General features: G+C 43.2%; 1 protein-coding gene across 8 annotated transcripts in view; it reads left to right on the forward strand.

The window, feature by feature from the left end:
- The window catches only part of SYNJ1 (synaptojanin 1), a 107,655-nt gene that overhangs the window by 55,585 nt on the left and 29,271 nt on the right, over positions 1-22,799 (forward strand). For 6 of the 8 annotated variants that reach the window (XM_075133093.1, XM_075133101.1, XM_075133099.1 and 3 more), the window contains exons 22-26: positions 10,643-10,721; positions 12,023-12,182; positions 15,351-15,563; positions 17,205-17,342; positions 17,977-18,015. In XM_075133093.1, the coding sequence (XP_074989194.1) occupies positions 10,643-10,721; positions 12,023-12,182; positions 15,351-15,563; positions 17,205-17,342; positions 17,977-18,015 (629 nt within the window). The remainder of the gene's footprint in view (positions 1-10,642; positions 10,722-12,022; positions 12,183-15,350; positions 15,564-17,204; positions 17,343-17,976; positions 18,016-22,799) is intronic. The other 2 variants (XM_075133109.1, XM_075133105.1) reach the window with 1 other exon arrangement.

Below are 22,799 nucleotides of genomic sequence, written 5' to 3' on the forward strand. Positions count from 1 at the left end.
GCATTTCTCACGGAAACTTATTTGGTATCTAGTTGGCCAGTGGAGGGTGGGCCATATCATGGCTTGGGAGAGAAATGTAATCTAAATATGCGCTTAGATAGGCTCTGTGCAGGAAAACTTCCCAGCAACCAAGGGGAAATAGATGGGGACATTGGTGGGCATTGAAGGACCTGAGAGGAGAAAAGAGCTTGTGCTGAGTAGCATGGAAGAAGGAAGAGAGACATGTTGTTATATTATTGCATTATGCTAAGAACAGTTCCATTCATCTTCAGTGTTCAAAGGGTTGAAAAGATACTATTTTAAAATAGGATCTAGCAAAAGTCACTAATGTAACACTGGGGACAAATGTGGTGAAAACTGATAAGTAACTAAGTCCATCCGTAGTCTCTGGGATAGGTGGCAGATGATAAAAACAGCAATTCTTACAAAACTGAATATAAGGGGAAATAGAAGATACAAAGTAGAAAAAAGTCAGTTTGTACTTTAATCTTGTTAAATAATGAGTACTCAAACAGGTCAGTTTGACTTCAAGTGGCATCTTGACAAACCTGAAGAAGGAAACCAAAATCATGGTTGTTGGCAGGGAAGTGAGACTTAAAAGATCTAGAGGAGTCCCTATATCTGACTTTTCTCTTGTCTTCTGTTTTGCTTCCTTCTTTTCGCTCCCATCCACTACCCACTGGCTGGTGGAGGGTGGATTTGTCACGTTCCCTGCTTAGTTATCTGTTGGCAACCTGGATGCATCTTTGGTGGCAACTAATTTATCAGTTGCCAAAGAAGCTGTCCAGCTTAGTAGTGATGGTTTATCAATGGAGACAGCTGAAAAGGGAAATCATGAGGCTCACATAACCTAGTCTTATGATCATTTCCTTTTGTAGCCTTACCATGTATATATTGATCTGGATACATCAGTGAATGAGGACAGACATGGATGGATTTTAAGCTGCAGGCCGCAACTTTATTAATCTCAATACTGGGAAGGGTTGCGCACCACCCTGTCACCCATACTTTCACATACCAGAAATTTTAAGTGGCTCTAGGGCAGCACCTAGCATATGACCTGTAACTCCATAAACTCTTCAGCCTACCCCAGAGTGGATAAAAATACATGATTGTTTTAATTTTAAAAGATATTTTATTTAAATACACTTTTTTTTTTAAAAATAAACCTTTAAATCTGAAATTATGAAAACCTATGTTAAGACCTAAATTTACTATAATCTATTAAAATAGTTTAAATTAATTAAAAAATATTATTAAGCAGAATGTGTTTGTTGCCCAAGTTTTAAAGCAAGTCAAGCTACTGAACTGGTGGAAGTCATTGGATAAGCACCTGGAACCAAGAGCTAAGTCCATTTTTGACACCAGTAGCCTCTTCTGCAGGTACAAAGAGATTATTGTCTTCATTTCAGTTTATTCAGCTAGTACAGTTCAATGTCTAGTTCACTGAAAGTTGAGATAATTAGGAGTTATAAAAAGCAGGAAACCTTGTTCTTCTTCGAGTGCTTGTTCATGTCCATTCCACATTAGGTGTGCACGCATCACGTGCACGAGCGTCGGAAACTTTTTCGCTTAGCGGCTCCCGGTGGGGCCCCTGCGCCATGCATATATACCCCTGCCGCCCGACCACCCTCCAGTTCCTTCTTACCGTCCGTGGCAGCGTTGGAACAACCTCTCTCTCTTGTATGAGAGCAGTCCCTTAGCCTTTCTCATAGATAGCTTTTATCAGTGACTTAGCATACCTTTGTTGTGGACACTTAAGTGATTAGGTGCTTGGAGGCTTCCAGCACCCGCCTCGGGCCACAGGGCATGCCACAGGCCCACAGGTTTAAGGCTTGTGCCATGTGCTGCAAGCCTATGCCAGTTAGTGACCCCCACGGCTCGTGTCTATGTTGCCTGGTTGAAGAACATCAAACTGAGCGGTGTAAGATTTGCAAGGCGTTCAAGCCAAGAACAAAGAAAGAAAGAAAGACTTTCGTTTGAAGCAATTGTTGATGGAAGCTGCATTGTAGCCACCGGGCCCGGAGCACCTGACGTCTGCTCCGGCTTCCTCGGTGCATAGTGCCCTGGAGCTGTTGGGAGACCCGGCACCGGATAAACACCGAAAGCTGTCAGCCCCACAGCACCAGACTAGGCCCCAGCATGGCTCATCCTCCCCGATGCGGCCCATGGCGCAGCCAAAAGGAAGGTGCGAACGTTCCCCGCATAGGAGGCCGGCGCCTTCGAAGGCCCCGAGCACAGATAAGAGTGGGAAGGCCGCTGTCCCGGCGCTGGCACCGGTGGCTTCAGCACCACATGTCCCACCGAGCCCAGGCCTAAGAGAGCTCAGTGCAGACAATGGGCTCGAGGACTTAATGGATCAGCCCTCCACGCCTGGCACCTTTGAGGCAGCAAAGGACCTCATTCAGCTGTTGGCAACGAGCCCGCTCCCGTACAGGGAGAATCCTCCGGCACCCATGCCATGGGTGCCATCGACGGGTAAGCCGGCAATGGTGTGCTGTTCGAGGACACTGCCCAGGCATCGCTCCCGGAGTTGGTCCCGGTTGAGCTCCACGTCTGTGGACTCCCAGTTACCTGCGACTCAGAAGGAAGTCACGGTACCGGGAGTGGGTTGGCTCGAGGAAGTAACGGAAGAGGGACGACGCTCTGCGGCACCGATTAGAGACTGGCACTGGGAGGAGTCGAGACAGCCCTCGCTGGAGGTCTCCCTCAGATGCCGATGCCGATCCTGGTCCTGAAAACGCCGGTGCCGTTCCCTGTCCCGGGTATATCGGTACCGGTCTTGCTCCCGTTCCGTTAGGAGCCACTCGTCGACCTCCCGCTGGCAGAGATCATCGGCACCGCCGTGGCCTTCACGGTCAGCGTCGCTGCAGTCCGACGCCGACTCTGGCCGTTACAGTTACTCGCACCGTGCTCCAGACAGCAAGGACCCTTAGACGGGGTGGCACGCCCAATGGGGGCCACCAGGTCATTGGCCCTTCTGGACTCCTTGGACCTATCAACAGCGCCAGTGGGCCCTGTCCAGGGCAAGCTACTCGGTGCAGTGGTCCTGGTCCCCGCGCCAATGCCCAATGGCATTGGAAGCTACAGTATCCAGGCCTCCAGCATCGCCTCAGGATAAACCAGAGAGACCAGCACCGAGTCCGGTGCCGCCCCAAGGTCTCCCGCCCCGGCTCAAGCTGGAGGCCCCTCCCATGGAAGAAGGGGAGCAGAAGGACCAGCCAGAGGGGGTTGAGCAGCTGCTAATCTCCTCGTCATCCCCAGATGAGGCGGTGGCAGGAACAGCGGTGTCCGGTCCTCCACCCATAGACCACAGATCCCACCAGGAGCTACTGTGTAGGGTCGCCCAGAACTTGGGGTTGCAGGCTGAGGAGACGGTTGAGCAGGAGGACCCCATTGTGGACATTTTGAGCCCCGAAGGTCCATGTAGAATGGTGCTCCCGCTCATTAAGACCATCCAATCGAATTATAAGACTATATGGCAGACCTTGGCCTCCAGTTCTCCAACGGCCAAAGGTGTGGAGCGCAAGTACTTTGCCCCATCAAAGGGCTACGAATTCTTGTTCTGCCACCCAAGTCTGTGCTCCCTGGTGGTCTCGGCGGTGAACGAAAGGGAGCGCCATGGACAACAGGCCCCGACACCTAAGGCCAAGGAGGCAAAACACCTGGACTTTTTTGGCAGAAAGGTGTACTCGTCAGGGGGCCTTCAGTTGAGGATTGCTAACCAGCAGGCCATCCTCAACAGGCATAATTTTAACTCCTGGGCAGCAGTGGGGAAGTTTAAGGACAACCTCCCACAAGGTTCCCAACAGGAGTTTACGGTCCTGGTGGACAAGGGCAAGGCAGCAGCTAAGACCTCTCTCCAGGCCTCCCTGGATTCAGCAGACGTGGCGGCCAGAAAAATTGTGTTGGGGGTGGTCATGAGGTGCTCGGCTTGGCTGCAGGAGTCAGGCCTGCCGCCTGAGATCCAGAATACACTTCAGGACCTCCCCTTTGAGGGGTCCAGGCTCTTTTCGGACCAGACAGACACGAGGCTGCATAGCCTCAAGGACTCGAGGGCTACACTTAAGTCACTGGCTATGCACACCCCAGTGGTGCAGAGGAAGCCCTTTAAGCTGCAGCCTCCCCCTCAGCACCGGTACCAGCCTCGTCATAGGCATGAGCCTTACCGTAGGCGAGGCAGGGATAACAGGATGGCGCAATAATAACAATAATAATGCGCCAGGTCAGAACCAAGGTCAGCACAAATCCCAGCCGGGCACTAAGCCAGGGTTTTGAAGGTGCACTTGAGGACAGCATACCAGACCAGTCACCGGATCTGTCCCCTTGTTTCCTGAATCTCCTGGCCCGTTTCTCCCATGCGTGGTCCAACATTACGTCAGACCGTTGGGTCTTACGCATGGTACGGAATGGGTACTCGCTACAATTCTCTTCCCACCCTCCTTCCCCGTCCCTCCTCAGGGACCCCTCTTACAAGCATCTCCTAGAGAAGGAGTTTGGCTCACTGCTAGAGGTGGGGGCGGTAGTGACGGTGCTGCACGGCCTAGGGGGGAAAGGTTTCTACTCCCGGTACTTCCTCATCCCCAAGGCCAAAGGGGGCCTTCGTCCCATTTTAGACCTGTGCGGGCTCAACAAGTTCCTGGTCAAGGCAGGGTTCCGCATGGTCTTTCTGGGCACCATCATCCGTTCCCTGGATCCGGGAGGCTGGTATGCTGCCCTCGACATGAAGGACACATACTTTCATATCGCCATCCACCCAGCACATCGGCGGTTCCTGCACTTTACCATTGGCCAAGAACATTACCAGTTTGTGGTTCTCCCGTTCCGTCTAGCCGCAGACCCACAGGTATTCACGAAATGCATGGCGGTGATGGCGGCCTTCTTACGGAGGCAGAGGGTCCGGGTTTACCCGTACCTTGACGACCAGCTCCTGCCGGGTCGATCCAAAGCGGAAGTGCGGGGCCACGTGGAGGTGGCCCTGAGATTGACCAGGAGCCCCAGCTCGCAGAACAACGTCCCCAAGTCCACTCTCATGCCCACGCAGAGAGTAGAATTCATAGGAGCGGTCCTGGACGCGGTGCAGGCCAGGGCAAGCCTTCCAGTATCCCGATTCCGGGCCATCCAGTAAACGGTGGCCTCCCTGCGCTAGTTTCCAACAACAACGGCCAGGTGCTGCCTGCGGCTGCTGGGCCACATGACAGCATGCACGCACGTGGTCAGGCATGCCAGACTGAGACTCGGGACTCTGCAGGCGTGGTTCGCTCGGGTGTACCGCCCAGGAAGGGACCCCCTGGACTTGGTACTGACAGCCCAAAGGGATGTGCTGGACTCCTTGCTGTGGTGGCAGTCCCAGCCTGTGGTTTGCGAAGGCATCCCCTTTGCCACCCCACAACCAGACCTGACGCTGGTGACGGACGTGTCAGACCACGGATGGGGGGGCTCACCTGGGGGACTCAGGGCTTGTGGTCCGGAGCAGAGCGGTCACTCCATATCAATGTGAAGGAGCTCAGGGCGGTTCGTCTAGCCTGCCAGACCTTTCACGCCACTCTGACTGGTCACAGCATGACCGTTCTGACAGACAACACTTCTGCCATGTTTTATATAAACAAGCAGGGTGGGTCCCTTTCCTCGTCGCTCTGTCACGAGGCTCTCCTCCTTTGGGACTTTTGTATAGCCCACGCCATTCACCTCGAGGCATCGTATCTCCCGGGGGTGCAAAACGAGCTGGCAGACTACCTCAGCAGGTCGTATCGCATGCACGAGTGGACGCTCTGACCGGACATCATGCTTTTGCTCTTCCGCAGACGGGGGTTTCCCCGGGTAGACCTGTTTTCCCCCAGGGCCAATGCCCAGTGCCCACGGTTCTGCTCGTTCCAGGGCCACAGCCCGGACTCAGTCGCAGATGCATTTGTGATCCCTTGAGGAGGAGGCTTGATGTATGCTTTTCCCCCGCTCCCCTTGGTACACAAGGTCCTGCTCAAGGTACACAGGGACAGGGCGGCGGTGGTCCTCATCGCCCTGGCGTGGCCCCGCCAGCACTGGTACACAACGCTCCTAGAGCTATCAGTTGAGGCCCCGGTAGTCCTGCCCCCTAATCCGGGACCTCATCACGCAGGACAGCGGGCGGCTTCTCCACCCCGACCTGCAATCACCACACCTGATGGTGTGGAAGCTCTGTGGCTAAATGCCTTGGAGAGCCAGTTCTCCATTCCTGTGCAGCAGATTCTGCTTGGCAGTAGGAAGCCATCTACCAGGGCTTCCTATGTGGCCAAGTGGAAAAGGTTCTTGTGTGGGTGTGAGCCCCTACAGGTGCAGCTGTGTTAGGCCCCAGTGCAGGCCATTCTGGAGTACCTCCTGCACCTCAAGCAGCAAGGGCTAGCCCCGTCCTCACTCAGAGTGTACTTGGCGGCCATCTCCACCTTCCATCTGGGGTTTTCGGGGGACTCGGTGTTTTCCCACCCAGTGGTGGGACGGTTCCTTAAAGGATTGGAGAGGATGTTTCCGTACTCACCCCCCTCCCTCCCGTCCCTCCTTGGAACCATAACTTGGTCCTCTCTAAGCTCATGGGACCCCCATTCGAGCCCCTCGCTACGTGCTCCCTCCTCCACCTTTCCTGGAAGATGGCATTTCTGGTGGCCATTACCTTCAGCCAGAAGGGTGTCTGAGCTGAGGGCTCTCACCTCTGAGCCACCGTAGACAGTATTTCACAAGGATAAGGTGCAGCTCTGACCACACCGCAAGTTCCTTCCTAAGGTGGTCTTGCAATTTCATTTGGGCCAGGACATTTGTCAGCTCGTGTTTTTTCCCAAAATCCCATATGGACCCAAGTCACCACAGCCTACACACCCTGGATGTCCGTTGAGTGCTGGCGTCAATTTGGAGCGCACCAAGCCCTTTTGTAAATCCACGCAGCTGTTCGTGGCCATAGCCGAGAGGATGAAAGGCCTCCTGGTGTCGGCGCAGCAGATCTCTTCTTGGATTACAAGCTGCATTCAGGCGTGCTATGAGCTTGCATGTGTTCCGGCCCCAGCGGTTATGGCCCACTCGACCAGGGCGCAAGCGACTTCCACGGCTTTCCTGGCACAAGTCCTGATCCAAGAGATCTGCAGAGCAGCCACCTGGTCCTCGGAGCACACCTTCACGACCCACTACAAGGTCAACCAGCAGGCCAGAGAGGATGAGGCAGTTGGCAGAGTGGTCCTCCAATCAGTTGTTCTGTGACTCCTACCCTCCTCCAGAGGTAAGCTTGTGATTCACCTAATGTGGAATGGACATGAACAAGCACTCGAAGAAAAAACAGTTACTTACCTTCTCATAACTGTTGTTCTTTGAGATGTGTTGTTCACGTCCATTCCACCACCGCCCTTCTATCCCTCTGTCGGAGTCGCCAGCAAGAAGGAACCGGAGGGTGTCGGGTGGCAGGGGTATATATGCATGGCATAGTGATGCCACTCAGGGGGCCCCGACAGGAGCCGCTAAGGGAAAAAGTTTCTGACGCTCATGTACACGACGCATGCACACCTAATGTGGAATGGACGTGAACACCACATCTCGAAGAGCAACAGTTACGAGAAGGTAAGTAACCTTTTTTCTTCTTTTTCCAATCTACTAGAGATTGAGATCTACTAGTATTAAAATCTTGAACGTGACTAGAAGCAATCTGTTCAATTCACTACATACAGATTCCTTTGTTTAATAAATCAGTTAAGTTTTCAATACAAAAATGCAAAACTTCTTTTTTCTTCCACATTTAAGATAATTTTATTTAACTAGTTAAAGTTTTAAAATGACATTTTTACGAATTTTTAATAAAATTCTAATTTACGTCCAAACAGCTTATAACAAATCAAGTAAAAAAAATATTAATCTGTTAAAGAAATCCATCATTCACCATTTTCTAAAAATATAAAGAAGTAAAAATTAAGACTATGAATTGTTAAGCTATACAACTGCTTAAATTGATATATGTATACCAAACTTAGTGTAAAGGTAATATTGAGTTGCAAAACAACTTGTTTTAATTGCCAACCAATGAGAATAGTTAATTTCTAAAGAAAGATTTAAAGTACCAATGCAAAGCATGATTAAAATCAGTTATTTAAATCAGTCTCCTGCTTGCTGATTGAAATCATGATTAAAAGTGGTGATTTAAATTGCTTTGATTTAAATCCATCCACCCTGCAGCCAGGTGTAAGATTCTGCTTGCACAGATGAACCTGGATCAGAGCTTTATATAGTGAAAGTCTGGGGTGAAATCTTGGCCCCAATGAGTCAGTGGGAGTTTTGTCCTTGACCTCAATGGGGCCATGATTGTTTCTTCTGCTAAGTTCTTACGAAAGGGTGGGGGTAAATCTCACTCGTACAATAATGGTACATGGAAATACTGAAGAAAGTATATTGAAATGTGGTGAGGAGATTCCCCAATTAATATTAAATATAGTACTCCCTCCAGGCCCTACACACATTTTCTGGCTTAGTTATCAGGGTTGACCAATAGTAACCTAATGCATTACCAAAAATATAAGGGTTTTTTTTTTCCCCAAGCTTGATCTTATCAGAATCAGCAGCCCTACCTACCACCCACCCACCTCAATAGGGAAAAGTTGATGGGAATGGTGGTGATTGGGAAAGCCCCAATAGAAGGGGGGAGGGAGAGAAGAGAACACATGTTGGGGGGAAGGGGTTGCAGGAAAATGCAGGGGTGACCCCTCTTTCCCCTTTCATTAATTTAAACCCTAGCCTAGGCCATGTGGGGCCTCTTCTTGCTGTTTTAGCAGCCCCACCCCCACTCCCCGTAACTGTAGTTTTGGAACTGTGTTCTGCAAGTGCTGTGGGTCTTCCCATTTTGGGGTTCAGGAGGGAATTTTTTCTTCTCTTGGGGCCAAATCGGCAGAGGCCTTGTGAGTTTATTCACCTTCCTCGCAGCATCATGGAAGCACAGTTAAGTAGTTTTAGTAATAATATGTGGTAGGGATCTCAGTTCATCACAACTTTCAGTTGGATCCATTGTAATTAAAGGCTAAAAGGGATCATTCCAACATTTTTTTATTTCTGGGATTTTGCTGATGGGCCTTGTGCCCATGGGATAGGGGGAGACCTTGTGGCTTTCAAATGCCAGCATCCCCCTTTGGCACCTCTGTCCCCCTTATAGGGTGAGGGAGGAGAAGGATGTTAAAAGGATTCAAAGGAGTGAGCTGAGTCCTAGGGCCAGGATGGTGTCCCCATTAGATTTGCCAAATTTCTACTTGCACAAAACCGAATACCCTCACCCCGCTCCTGCCCGGCCCCTTCTCCAGGGCCCCGTCATGCCTCCCATTCACTCCATCCCTCTGTTGCTCACTCTCCCCACCCTCACTCACTCACCCATTTTCACTGGGCTGGCTCAGGGGGCTGGGGTGCAGGCTCCGGGGTAGGGCCAGAAATGAGGAGTTCAGAGTGAGGGAGGGATTCCAGGCTGAGGCAGTGGATTGGGATGCGAGAGGGGTGAGGTCAGGGATGGGGGGTTTGGGGTGCAGGAGGGTGCTCTGAGCTGGGATCGAGGGTTTCAGAGGGCAGGCGGAGGAATAGGGGCTGGGCCCAGGTTGGGGTGCAGGCTGCGGGCGATGTTTACCTCAAGCAGTTCCCAGAAGCAGCCTCTGCGCCGCATGGCTCCTGGGAAGTCCCAGCCACCATGTCCCCGCTCCGGCTCCTACGCAGAGACATGGCCAGGTGGCTCTGGACGTTGCACTGTCCACAGGTGCACCCCTGCAGCTCCCATTGGCCAATGGGAGATGTGGGGGCAGCGCTTGGGGCAGGGGCAGTGTGTGAACAGCTGCCGGAGGGGGGACGTGGCGGCTGCTTCCCAGGAGCCACACGGCGTAGAGGCTAGCAGGGAACCTGCTAGCCCCTCTGTGCAGCGCCATCAACTGGACAGTCAGCGGCCCGGTCAGCACTTCTGACCAGAGCTGCCGGGATCCCTTTTCAACTGCATGTTCCAGTTGAAAACCGCACACCTGGTCACCCTAGTCTCCATTGAAATCACAGGGAGTAGCTTGTAGGACCAGAGCTGTAGTCAGATCCTGCAAAGTGTTGAGAGCCCTTCCATTAATCCAGTAGGAGGAATGGAGGGAAGTCAACAACTTGCAGGTTCAAGCCCTCCCTCCCTTCTTATAGGTTCTTATTTGTTCTCACATGCCATAAAGCCCAAGACATATGTAAGGAAAAGGCTTTGATAATGAGTTGATAGTAAAATCAAACTCTCTTTATAAAATAAAAATAAAGCAAAGAAAATTGCATCTAATATATTGTACTCATACAGACAGATAATACGATTTAAATATGCCACAATATGATTTAACTTTGAGTACTTTAGGCAGATATCTAATAATGTGCCACTATGTTTCCTAAGAGGGAAATAATAATTGTACTGTATGATTTTCATTTTTACTGTGTTTTGTCTTCTGGTTTATAGTAATGACAGATTATGGAAACTATGAACTAAATCAGTAGGCTTATTTTTAAAATGGAAAATTTTAATTTATTTTTACCTTCATTTTTTTTATTGCTTCATTTAGAAAGGTTTATAAGATAGTCAATAGATGATAGATAACAAAGTTGTTCAATCATATTTTGTCATTTCAACATTTGTCAATGTACTTTGAAGGTTTGTAGAAGACAAAATGTGGGTAACATTTTTGGAAGGAAGCTCTGCTTTGAGTGCTCTGAACCTGAATGGTACTGAGGTAAAGTACAAATTACTGAAATTATCTGTAGTGTGCTTAAATGTAATTCTTTAAGTACGATGTGGTTTTCAGCTGCTATACCAGTTGTAAAAGCGCCTATATCTAAGTAGATCCCAGGCCAAATGGATGAGATTCTTTGGCTTGTGACAGAGGAGGTCAGACTAGATGATCATTTAGATCCCTCTGGCCTTAAAATCTATGGTATCTTCACTTCTATTATTTTTTCTCTGCAAATGAGCTCACTTTTTTATAGTTATAAGAATGCAAAAAAGAATGAGCTTTTTTTTAACTGGTTTATGATACTTTTCTTTGTGATTATTTGCCTAAAAAACAAACAAGTGTCGTGAGACTACAGTGTGGACTAGGTTCTCATTTTTATGGTAGAGTATATTATTAATCCAAAATTTAGCACTCCTGTGCATAGGTGTTGGAACTAGGTGTTCAGGGGGTGCTACAGTACCCCTTGGCTTGAAGTGGTTTCCATTATATACAGGGTTTACAGTTTGGTTCAATGGCTCTCAGCACTCCCACTATGCAAATTGTTCCAGCACCCCTGCTCCCGTGGGGCAATCCTGACCCTACTGAAGTTGTTGGGAATTTTGCCATTGATTTCACTGGGACGAGGATTTCACTTGTGGTACATAGTAACATCTGTGCAGGTTTGTAATTGGCTAGATCCCTAATAAGACTTTGATCTTGTAATGTGATCTTCACAGGTAGACTCTTAGACCTTTTGAAGTCACTGAGTCTCCACACAGGGAGTAGGAGTTCAATTAATGGGTCGGACTGCAGGATTGAATCCTAACATTGTGTCAGTACATATTACAGAATTGTCATGATTTGCTTAGCTCATAAGTAAGGCTGACTGTCATGACAAAAAAGGGAAAATAATGCTTTTGTCAGAGTAAAGAATGCAAAAGTCATTTTAATTTTTTTTAAATGCACACAATAGTTTTACATTTATTTTTCATTAGAAAAGCATTATGTAGTTGTAATTAATAGTTAAAAAGCAAGTGAAGATGTCAAAAAAGAAACAAATGGGTCAAAACTCTTGGAACACACTTGCTGTGTAGAAGGAAGATTAGAATGAAAAAGATCATGCCTTTTCATAAAAAGCTCCCAAAAATCATTGTTTTGTCACAAAAATCCTGAAAAACATAGAACCTTGTTCATAATATTCTGTATAGCAGGTTGTACTTTCTGTGGGTTTTTTTTTTAAATTTAGATCCCTGATTTTTAGTGCTTAGTTTTTAATTTTTGTACTTTGCATGTGTCTTTTTTTTAATCATGTGGAAATTCAGGTTTTAGGAAGGATCATAAACATTAACTTGAAAAACTCAGACTGGATCAGAAGTTTGGAAGAGGAGATAAATCTAGAGAAGATGGTTGGATTGCCTTCATCAACCAGCTCCACTTTGCTTTGTGAAGATGCTGAGGTTTCTGCAGACTATGATATGGAAGGTCTGTTGAATCAAATTAACTTCTTTACATCCTAGATATATTACTTAATTAAATCTATATATCTCTTAAACAATTTATTTTAACTTTATGCCAAACAATCCAAAGATGATAAATTTAAAAATCAGAGACTCTCCAGTAACATATGCAGAGTTTGCAGAGCAACATTAGTTTTGGTTTCAGTTTGCGCTGTATCTGTGCTGGTGGCTTTGATAAATTTGCCACCATTTTTTTTCTAGATTTCCTGGGTATCGTTCAGAGGCATAGGAGGCACTGGGAATAAAAGCTGAGGTTTTCAAATGGTTTTAGTTAGGGTTATCGATTAATCGCAGTTAACTGATGTGATTAACTCAAATTAATTGCAATTAAAAATTAATCACTATTAAAATTGCATTCTTAAACAGTAGAATACCAACTGACATTTATTAAATATTTTTGGATGTTTTTCTACATTTTCAAATATATTAATTTCTATTACAACACAGAATACAAAGTGTACAGTGTTCACTTTATATTATTTTTATTACAAATATTTGCACTGTAAAAATGATAAAAGAAATAGTATTTTCCAATTCACCTCATACAAGTACTGTAGTGCGATCTCTTTATCGTGAAAGTATAACTTAGAAATCTAGATTTTTTTTTTTTGTTACATAACTGCACTCAAAAACAAAACAATGTAAAACTTTAGGGTCTACAAGGCCACTCAGTCCTACTTCTTGTTCAGCCAATTGCTAAGACAAACAAGTTTGTTTACATTTACGGGAGATACTGCTGCCTGCTTATTTACATTGTCACTTGAAAGTGAGAACAGGCGTTCAGATGGCACTTTTGTAGTTGGAGTTGCAAAGTATTTACGTGTCAGATATGCTAAACATTCATATATCCCTTCATGCTTCAGCCACCGTACCAGAGGACATTCTTCCATGCTGATGATGCTTAAAATAATGCGTTAGTTAAAAGAGCTACAGCACTCAACCCAAGGTTTAAGAATCTGAAGTGCTGTCCAAAATCTGAGAGGGATGAGGTGTGGAGCATGCTTTCAGAAGTCTTGAAAAAGCAACACTCAGATGCAGAAACTACAGAACCTGAACCACCAAACAAGAAAAACAACCTTCTGCTGGTGGCATCTGACTCAGATGATGAAAATGAACATGCGTCGGTCTGCTCTGCTTTGGATAGTTATCAAGCAGAACCCGTCATCAGCATGGATGCATGTCCTCGAATGGTGGTTGAAGCATGAAAGGACATATGAATCTCTAGCATATCTGGCATGTAAATGTCTTTTGAAAGTATGCAACCATTCACTGGAACCCATGCAAAATCACATACTGGTTCCAGTTCAGTTAAATGTTTTAACTGGTTTTCCTCCTTTCCTATAGCTTTGATAAAATGTTAAAAGGATGAATTTTGTTTAAAACTGTTTAATGGTGGACCGCGATTAGATTATGTAAACACCGTTGACACCTTTGGATCCATTTATTCCATCTACATTAATACAACCTGCCTCACGGGAGATCATCATCCCATCATTACGTCCAAAGCCAAAGATCCCCACAGAAGATCTGTGGCACACTTTGGCTGTTTGAAGAGCACTAAAGATGTCTTTCAGGTACACAGAATTGACAAGAATAGGGCTCCTTGTTCATCTGTTTTCATCCAAAGTGCTAAGGACTCAGAGTATCCAAACTATCCCTAGCCAGATGGATCCAGTGCTCTTGTTCCAGATGGAATCAAGGCACACTCCACAAAATCTGTGGTGACTTCACGGGGAAGGGTGTGTGGCAGCACAGAACTGCCTCTGGAAATAGGAGGGGAATAGTCCGTCTGTAGCAGCACCTTCCACAATTCTGATAGCAGAAAGAAAATGCTCAGGTTAAAGATTTACCAGTCCTCAATACAGAAGATTTTACTTTCCGAGTCATACCAAATTACACTTCATTTAACATCACATGGTCCCTTTAACAGGAAAAACACCATAAATAATAATGCCCCACAACTACCTCAGAATCCCTCACTCACCCTTCTATGAAACATCTTAAAGAATAGATGATCCTTAAAGCAAGTTATAAAGATTAAAAAAAAATCCAGGTCTTGACAATCCAAGGAGGAAATGGGGTTAAGGACTTCTAACTGAGAATGCTCTGTCTGGTGTTTCCTCGTTTAAAACTAGTTAACTGTTGATTTATGCACCTTGGCAGATTGCAGTTGCTGCAGTATAACACATGGTACTGTGCCCAAACTATTTACAGCTTTATAGATTAAAAATACCATCTTAAATTCCACCTTGAAATTAATGAAGAACAAGTGCAGATCTCTGAGTACTGGTATGAATTCTCTGCATGAAGCACTGTTGTGTAAGTAGACAGCTGTGTTTTACACTATTTAAGTGTCCTAATTACTGTAAAGTTCTATGCAGAACATACTATTGAAAAGATTCATACACTTCAAAAAGAAAAAAAAAAGTTTAAGACCTCAGACACCTGTTGCAATATCCCACAGGGACATGAAGGCACTCTAAAGTCTATCATAAATGATGGAAGGAGTGAAGGGACCTATGTTATCTAGCAATACCTTCAGAACAAAAAAATCATAGCTATATAATTTTTTCCCCTTATCTTTGACGTATGACTAATATATCTGGTGAAAATATTTCCCAGAATTCAGCAAGCTTTTCTCATTCCCAGCTCGGCTTTTTCTCATTCCCAGCTGATTTGATATATTTTTCTGAGTGGGAATTATTCATTTGTTTTGGGACATGGGCTCCTATTTTTAGTAACCTTTGGGTTATAGAATTACTTATTCCCCAGTTAGATAGATGTTTCACAATTAGCTTCTAGGTCCTTTAAGTACATACTTAAAGATTTCTTCAATAGAAATTTAATTATTTGCGTTTTATGAGCAGAACCTGGTCTTCTCTGGTGGCCATCTGAAAGGATAGGCTTTGTATACAATCAAGATTTTAGATAGTGTGATTTTCCTTTTGTACTTGGCATTTTCAATATGCGCAGAGTTTGAGTATTTCCAGCTGCTCTTGAAACGTAGGATTTTTATGATTTCATTGTGAAAAGTAGACATCACAATAAATAACTTCCATGCCTGGAGACAGTGTGGATGGGACAAACATTTGTAGATCCCTTTTACTTTATAAACTTTTTTCTGTTTTTGTAGGTGATATTGATGACTATAGTACTGAAGTGGAAGAAATTTTTCCTCAACATCTACAGCCAGGTACAAGTTCTAGTCTTCGAACCTCACCAGGCTCTTCACCTCGTTCCAGTCCCTGCCAGTCACCCACATTGTCAGATGGACCACTACCCACCCTTCCAGTGAGACCAAGTCGAGCACCTACAAGAACTCCTGGACCACCTATATCCTCAAAATGTATGTATTATATTACATAAGTCAGACAACTACATCTCATCCTAGTTACCTACAATTTGACCTTGAAGAATACAGAAAATATTAAACTAGTTAATAGGTGTTTTATCAGGGTTACATATTATTCAAGGTCAAATTGTAGGTAACTAGAATAAGTGAAGTAATCTGTTTTATACCTCCAGTGAATAACCCTGTGACATGGTGTATCAATATATTCCTCATTTATTTTAACCACACTTGTAAGATAAGTGTTTCTCAAATGCAGCCACAGCCTCCTAGCTGTCATTGAGGGACAGCAAAGCAGCAGCTCCTCCCCCAGGGCTGCCTGCAGGGGTTGGTCCCTACCCTCTTCCAGAGCCACAGACACTGTAGGAACAGGCAACCAGTGTGAGTTCCCCACCTTCCTGAGTGCAGTGGGGCTCAGGCTTCAGGCATCTGCCCTGGGATGGTGGGCTGTAGGCTCGGTCCCCCAGCCGCAGGGTTTTAGGTTCCATCCCTGGACTCACCCCCTGCCATCACCTCAACGCCCGCTGTCTCCTCTGGCCCCCCCCTCCCTCCTTACCCACCTCATCATCTGGGACTTAATTTGTCCCCCAGCATGCCAGAGCTGACTAAGTCTGCTGTGAAAAGTGATATTAACAAATATACAAATACCACTTTTCACAATAGCGGACTTACTAACTAGGAATCTTAAAATTAAAATAATAATAATAATAATCAAAACATGCAGAGCACCTTATTTTTGTTTCTATTCTGTTTAGGTCCAGTAAAGCATAGAGACAACTGTACATTATTTTTATTACTGAATCTGCAAAAAAAACCCTATATAAATAAATTACGATGATTTGGGACATGTATATGTGTGTATTTTTTTTTTTTTCCTAAAGTTAATTAAGTTACTTTAGGAAAAATTCTCAGAGCAGCCACCAGCAAGAATTGGTGGCAGCACTCTGAGGCCGCCAAAAAATATGTTGAGAACCCCTGGATTAGATACACCTCAATTTAGTGAAAAGTGGATTTATACCAGTATAAGGCAAGATTGTTGCATGACTAACTTCAGCTTGTAGGAGAAAGAGCTTTGTGTATATGATTTTCAGTTTAAACAGCTTTGTCTTAGTGATAAGAATGGGAATAGGGAACTGTAATGATATTTTGGCACTTTAAAAATCATTGCCACACCAATTCATTTTTAAACTGTTTCTTTGTGTCACTGTAATGGGAAGTAGTTTTGCAGTGATCATGCTTATCTGACAGAACACCCTCCAAATTTCCCTTTCTGAAAGGAAATAAGCAAATAAATAAAGCCTGGGTTGAAATAGAATGGAAATGTATTTGATGAAATGTGGTTTATAAGAATCTTTAAGGTACCCAGAAAATACTTAATGATCAAACTTTTTGGCAGATATCATTCCTAATCAACATGTGAATTAATTCACACTCTCATCAAAGTCCATTCCTCTTATTCTTGCTCCCTGGAAACTTCAATGCCACATGACAATGCAACACGACCACAGTGTGTATATCCACAGTTGGTGGTATTGACAGAAACCTTTACAAAAAACTTTTCAATAGAAAATCTTTAGCACTTCACTTGATATTTTTTTTTAACAAGGTCATTAAATATATGCTGATTTTCTTGATCAGGTTCTCCAGTTGATTTTCAACCAATTACACAACAGAAAGAGTCTACTCAGAGCTTAGAGCCTAAACGTCTTCCTCCCCCTCGCCCAGTGGCTCCACCTACACGGCCTGCTCCACCACAGAGACCACCCCCACCATCAGGTAATGTAGTGATGTATACCACACAATGGACGATCTTTTGATGTACAGTTTTATTTAAGTCTGTTTGATTTTATTTATTTATTTATTCATTTTGGCCAGGTGACTTACTGACTTTTTCTTTACAAAATGTATTCGATCCATTTAACTAATTTTAAAAATTGAATTTTTTGACTAGATTTTACATATCACAGCTGCTTTTTATGATTACTTTTTAATACACAATTGTGCTAATTTTTTTGAGTTAGGAATATCGGCTTCCTATGGATGTTTGTATTTAACATTTTCATTATCTACGGCATTTTAATGTTTCTTAAGAACTAGTTCTTAATCTTTTGATTTTACTAATTTAATTCAGATGTTAATGATATTCCTGTTAACTTTTGAGTAAGTACAGATTGCATATGTATGTTTAATATGGTAAAGCTAATCACTTTAGGGAAAAGTATATTTAGATAAATTGGAAGTGTAAGCAGTAGAGCATTAAGAGAAACTGGATGTTGAGAGACCATATATGAGCCATGTAACAACTAACCAAAGTGACTCTTGATGCTTGTAACTTTCTCATTCTTTTTTCTCCCCTTTTTTTATACTGATGCTTTTTCTTTAATGCTGCGTACATTTCTTATACTATAAGGGGGTAGGAGTCCTGCACCTGCTAGAAAAGAATTTGGAGGTAATAATTTAATTTGGTTTTCAAACATGACTAATAAATAGCACAACTTCTATGGCTATTAATATAACAGTATATTTATCCTGAGAATATTTAATCTGATGCTTCCCAAAGGCAGAAGTTGATGATGTGTTGTGGCATATATTCAGTTACTTCAAAAAAAAATTCCTTTAAAAAGCAATATATCTTTTTTTCTGAGAGCCCGTAAACTCTATCCTCTCTCTAGAATTACAGTTTAATCTTAGTGGGCAGTAAGTTCTGGACAGCAGCTACTACTACTTGATGAGTAAATGAGGAGCATGACAATATTTTTCAACAGTTATTGACATGCCATAGTCCTGTCAGTTAAAACTGGTCCTGATCTTCATAATTTAAACTTAGTCAATATGCACAACACACTTTTAAAAAAATAAAAGCTGTCTTAACTTCAGACTAGCTTTTTTTTTCTCCATGAGGAACGTTGTAAAAAGGAGGATTGTGGTCAACTGATAGTCATGCAGGCAGGTAGTAACATTTCACAGATTAAGACTAGTTCATCCACAATACCTTCTTTTTGTGGTTTAAGGTAGAAAAACCAGTAGAGAAAATTATTTACTTTTATATTATTTGAAAAAAATTACTGTAAAAAACAAAGTTAAATGGAAATTAAAAGAAACAGTTACAAGAGTGAAATGCATGCAAATTGCATGAAAACTTAAAAAAAAAACATTATAGAGGCTCAAACTAAATGTATACCCCAAATGAGAAAGGGGGGGGGGGAGGGGAAAGTACGAGGACCAAAAAAAGGCACCATAGCTAAATAACTGACTGAAAGAGGCAGAGAGGAGTGAGAGAAATCTTTTAAAATTTGGAAGTCACATCTTACTGAGGAAAATAGAAAGGAGTATAAACTCTTGCAAGTCAAGTGTAAAAATATAATTAGGCAGGCCAAAAAAGAATTTGAAGAGCAACTAGCAAAAGACACACAAACTAACAGCAAAATATTTTTAAGTAGATCAGATGCAGGCCTGCCAAGCAATCGGTGAGGCCACTGGATGATCAAGGTGATAAAGGAGCACTTAAGGTAGCAAAGCTGTTGCAGAGAAGCTAAATTAATTCTTTGCATTAGTCTTCACTGCAGAGGATGTGAGGGAGATTCCCACACCTGAGCCATTCTTTTTTGGTAACAAAAAGGGAACTGTCCCAGATTGAGATGTCAATAGAGGAGGTTTTGGTACAAATGGATAAATTAAACAGTAATAAGTCACCAGGACCAGATGGTATTCACCCAAGAGCTCTGAAGGAACTAAAATATGAAATTGCAAAGCTACTAACTGTGGTATGTAACCTATTGTTTAAATCAGCCCCTGTACCAGATGACTGGAGGATAGCTTATGTAATGCCAATTTTTAAAAAAGGCTCCAGAGGTATAATCCTGGCAGTTACATGCCAGTAAGCCTAACTTCAGTACCAAGTAAATTGGTGGAAACTTTGGTAAAGAACAGAAATATCAGACACCTAAATGAACACGATATGTTGGGGAAAAGTCAACATGGCTTTTGTAAATGGAAATCGTGCCTCACCAATCTATTAAAATTCTTTGAGGGTGTCAAAAAGCGTGTGGATAAGGACGATCCAGTGGATTTAGTATACTTGAACTTTCGTAAAGCCTTTGACAAGGTCCCTCATCTAAGGCTCTTAAGCAAAGTAAGCAATCCTGGGATAAAAAGGAAGGTCCTCTCATGGATCTGTAACTGGTTAAAAGATAGGAAACAAAGGGTAGGAATAAATAGTCAACTTTCACAGTGCAGAGAGGTAAATAGCGTGGTCCCCCAAGACTCTGTATTGGGACAAGTGCTGTTCAATATATTTATAAATGATCCTGAAAAACAGGTAAACGGTGAGGTAGCAAAGTTTCCAGATGGTACAAAATTACTCAAGATAGTTAGGTTCAAAGCAGACTGTGAAAAATTACAAAGGAAGCTCACTATAACCAGGGTGACTGGGCCAACAAAATGGTAGATGGAATTCAGTATAGATAAATACAAAGTAATGCACATTGAAAAACATAATCCCAACTATACATATAAAATGATGAGGTCTAAATTAGCTGTTACCACTAAAGAAAGAGATCTTGGAGTCGTTTTGGATAGTACTCTGAAAACATCCGCTCAATGTGCAGCAGCAGTCAAAAAAGCGAACAGAATGTTGGGAATCATTAGGAAGGAGATAAGACTGCAAATATCAAAATTCCACTACATAAATCTATGGTACACCCACAACTTTGAATACTGTGTGTAATTTTGGTCACCCCATCTGAAAAAAGATATATTAGAGTTGGAAAAGGTACAGAGAAGCGCATCCATATGAGCTTCCATATGAGGAGAGATTAAAAAGACTGGAACAGTTGAACTTAGAAAAGAGACGACAAAGGGGGGATATGAAAAGAGATCTATAAAATCATGGTGTGGAGAAAGCGAATAAGGAAGTGTTATTTACCCCTTCACATAACACAAGAACCAGGGGTCACCCAATGAAATGAATTGGCAGCAGGTTTAAAACAAACAAAAGAAAATACTTCTTCACACAAGACACATTCAACCCTTTGGAACTCATTGCCAGGGGATGTTGTGAGGGCCAAAAATATAACTGGTTTCAGAAAAGAATTAGACGCGTTCACAGGGGAATAGATCCATCAGGGCTAATAGGCAGGATGGTCAGGGACGCAACCCCGTGCTCTGCGTGTCGCTACCCTCTGACTACCGGAAGTTGGGATTGGATGACAGGGATGGATCACCTGATAATTGTTCTGTTCATTCCCTCTGAAGCATCTGATACTGGCCACTGTTGGAAGACAGGATACTGGGCTAGATGGACTATTGGTCTGACATATTATGACCATTCTTATGTTCTTATGAAGATGGCTATGTATACATAAATATTCCTAAATAAATTTGATTTCAGAACTTCAGGTATAAAATAGCTGAATTGGAAGATAATTCTGGATATTCATATATGTGTGAACATACTGTGTGTCATACTCGTTTTCAAATTTCCCCTGTCACTTCCACAAGAGATTCTTGAGTGAGAGTTAAAGTTAACATGTATCTGCTTGCAAGAAAGCACATGTTCCAGAAAAGTAAAACTACAGACTTTTGGTGAGTCTTACAAAACAGGATAAATGTTGTACACAGTACATAAGTTAACAACTCGTATTTTTATTGTATTGAGCCATAGATATACGTAGCACTTAAATACATTTGAGGGGGGAGGATGAGGAAACATTTCTGTGGCAATTTTGATTTTTTTTATTTTATTTTTTTTAAATGGCAGCTGTTTGAAACTTTTCCTGGATTTGGAATGTTAGAATAAATAATGGGGGAATGGATTATTGAACAGGTGGGAGGTGGCTAAAGGCATATTAAAATTGCATTGGCTGTGCAATTCATCACATGGCTATAATTTATATATGCACACACAACTTTTGTGTGTGTGTGTGTTTACAGATCTATTATTCACATTTATCTCTAAATGTATATTTTAAGGTAGAACATTGTAGAACATAAATCCTTTCACTCAATTTCTCAAGTTTAGATAGGTATAAGAAAGAGTGTTTATGGTGCATCAATCAAGCTGTCAAAATCCAGTTTTGCTCTCATTTGGTAATCTGTAGTTTAAGATGAACCATTCTGGTTTTAGTTTAAAATAATTACAATTTTAGAAAGCAGCTAATACATGTTGCACTTTCTGCATATTATTATATGGTTCGCTTGTATCATATTGTCATTGCCAAGTATTTTTCTGTACAATGACAGAATCCTGTCTATCCTAGCTCCAGCTTAAACTGTGAAAAAACTAGTGTCACTCAATGAGCATTGCAAATTATTTTATTCATATGTAACTAGTAAATAAAATTGTCATGCCGTCTTTCATTTCTCATCCTGGCCATACATTCATCCCATTCTTTCTACCTTACTCGTCCCTTCTCTACTTCCCACACACAGCTTCATGCCTTCTGCCTTGCTGCTCCATACACTTGGAATAGACATCCTCTGTATCTTCCTTCCAATCCTTCATAAAGCCCGTTCTTCAAGCAATTCCTCCTTTCTTCCATCATGGTCCAATCCTGTGACACCTCTCCTTGAACTGTTGTCCTGTGTCTCATGTTGTTTCTTTCATCTTATTTAGAGTGTGAGTTGTTTGGATCTGATCTATATTTATAATGCATGGTGTAGGTGGTACTACATACTGTAAAAAATATTGCAGCACATGGTATACAATAAATATCGTTCATAGATCCATGCAACACATACACTGACACGAGTTAAGGATCGCTTTCATGTCCTCTCTAATTATAAATTGAGGTACTGGTATGCATGTAAGTTGAATCCTTAACATAATTTTAAACATAGACACCTTATGTGATAGTTTTGCCCATAATAATGTTGGTTTTTTAACCTTTTATCTCAGGCACTTTACCTCTTCAGGTCTGTGGCACTCCTCCTTGTGCCCCTGTATGCTTTGAAGACTCCCAATGGGACTCTAAACTTTCCCACAGTGTAATTATGTCTCGCATCTTTATTAGGAGTAGGCTAGAACTCAAGGGGTTTTTTTGGTCTTCAGCTTTTAGATATTTGCAAATGAATAATGCTTTTGCCTGGTGGTTCAAGCTATGATTGTCATTGAGTACCTTATAATAATAATTTAATAAATAAAATTAGCTTTCAAATCTTTGGAGTTCAGGGTTCCGTTAGCATATTTTGTAGTGCCTTACATATTTATGATTTAGAAACACATCAAGTAATATC

This window comes from Caretta caretta, chromosome 1 (genome assembly GCF_965140235.1).
Source record: "Caretta caretta isolate rCarCar2 chromosome 1, rCarCar1.hap1, whole genome shotgun sequence".
NCBI lineage: Eukaryota > Metazoa > Chordata > Testudines > Cheloniidae > Caretta > Caretta caretta.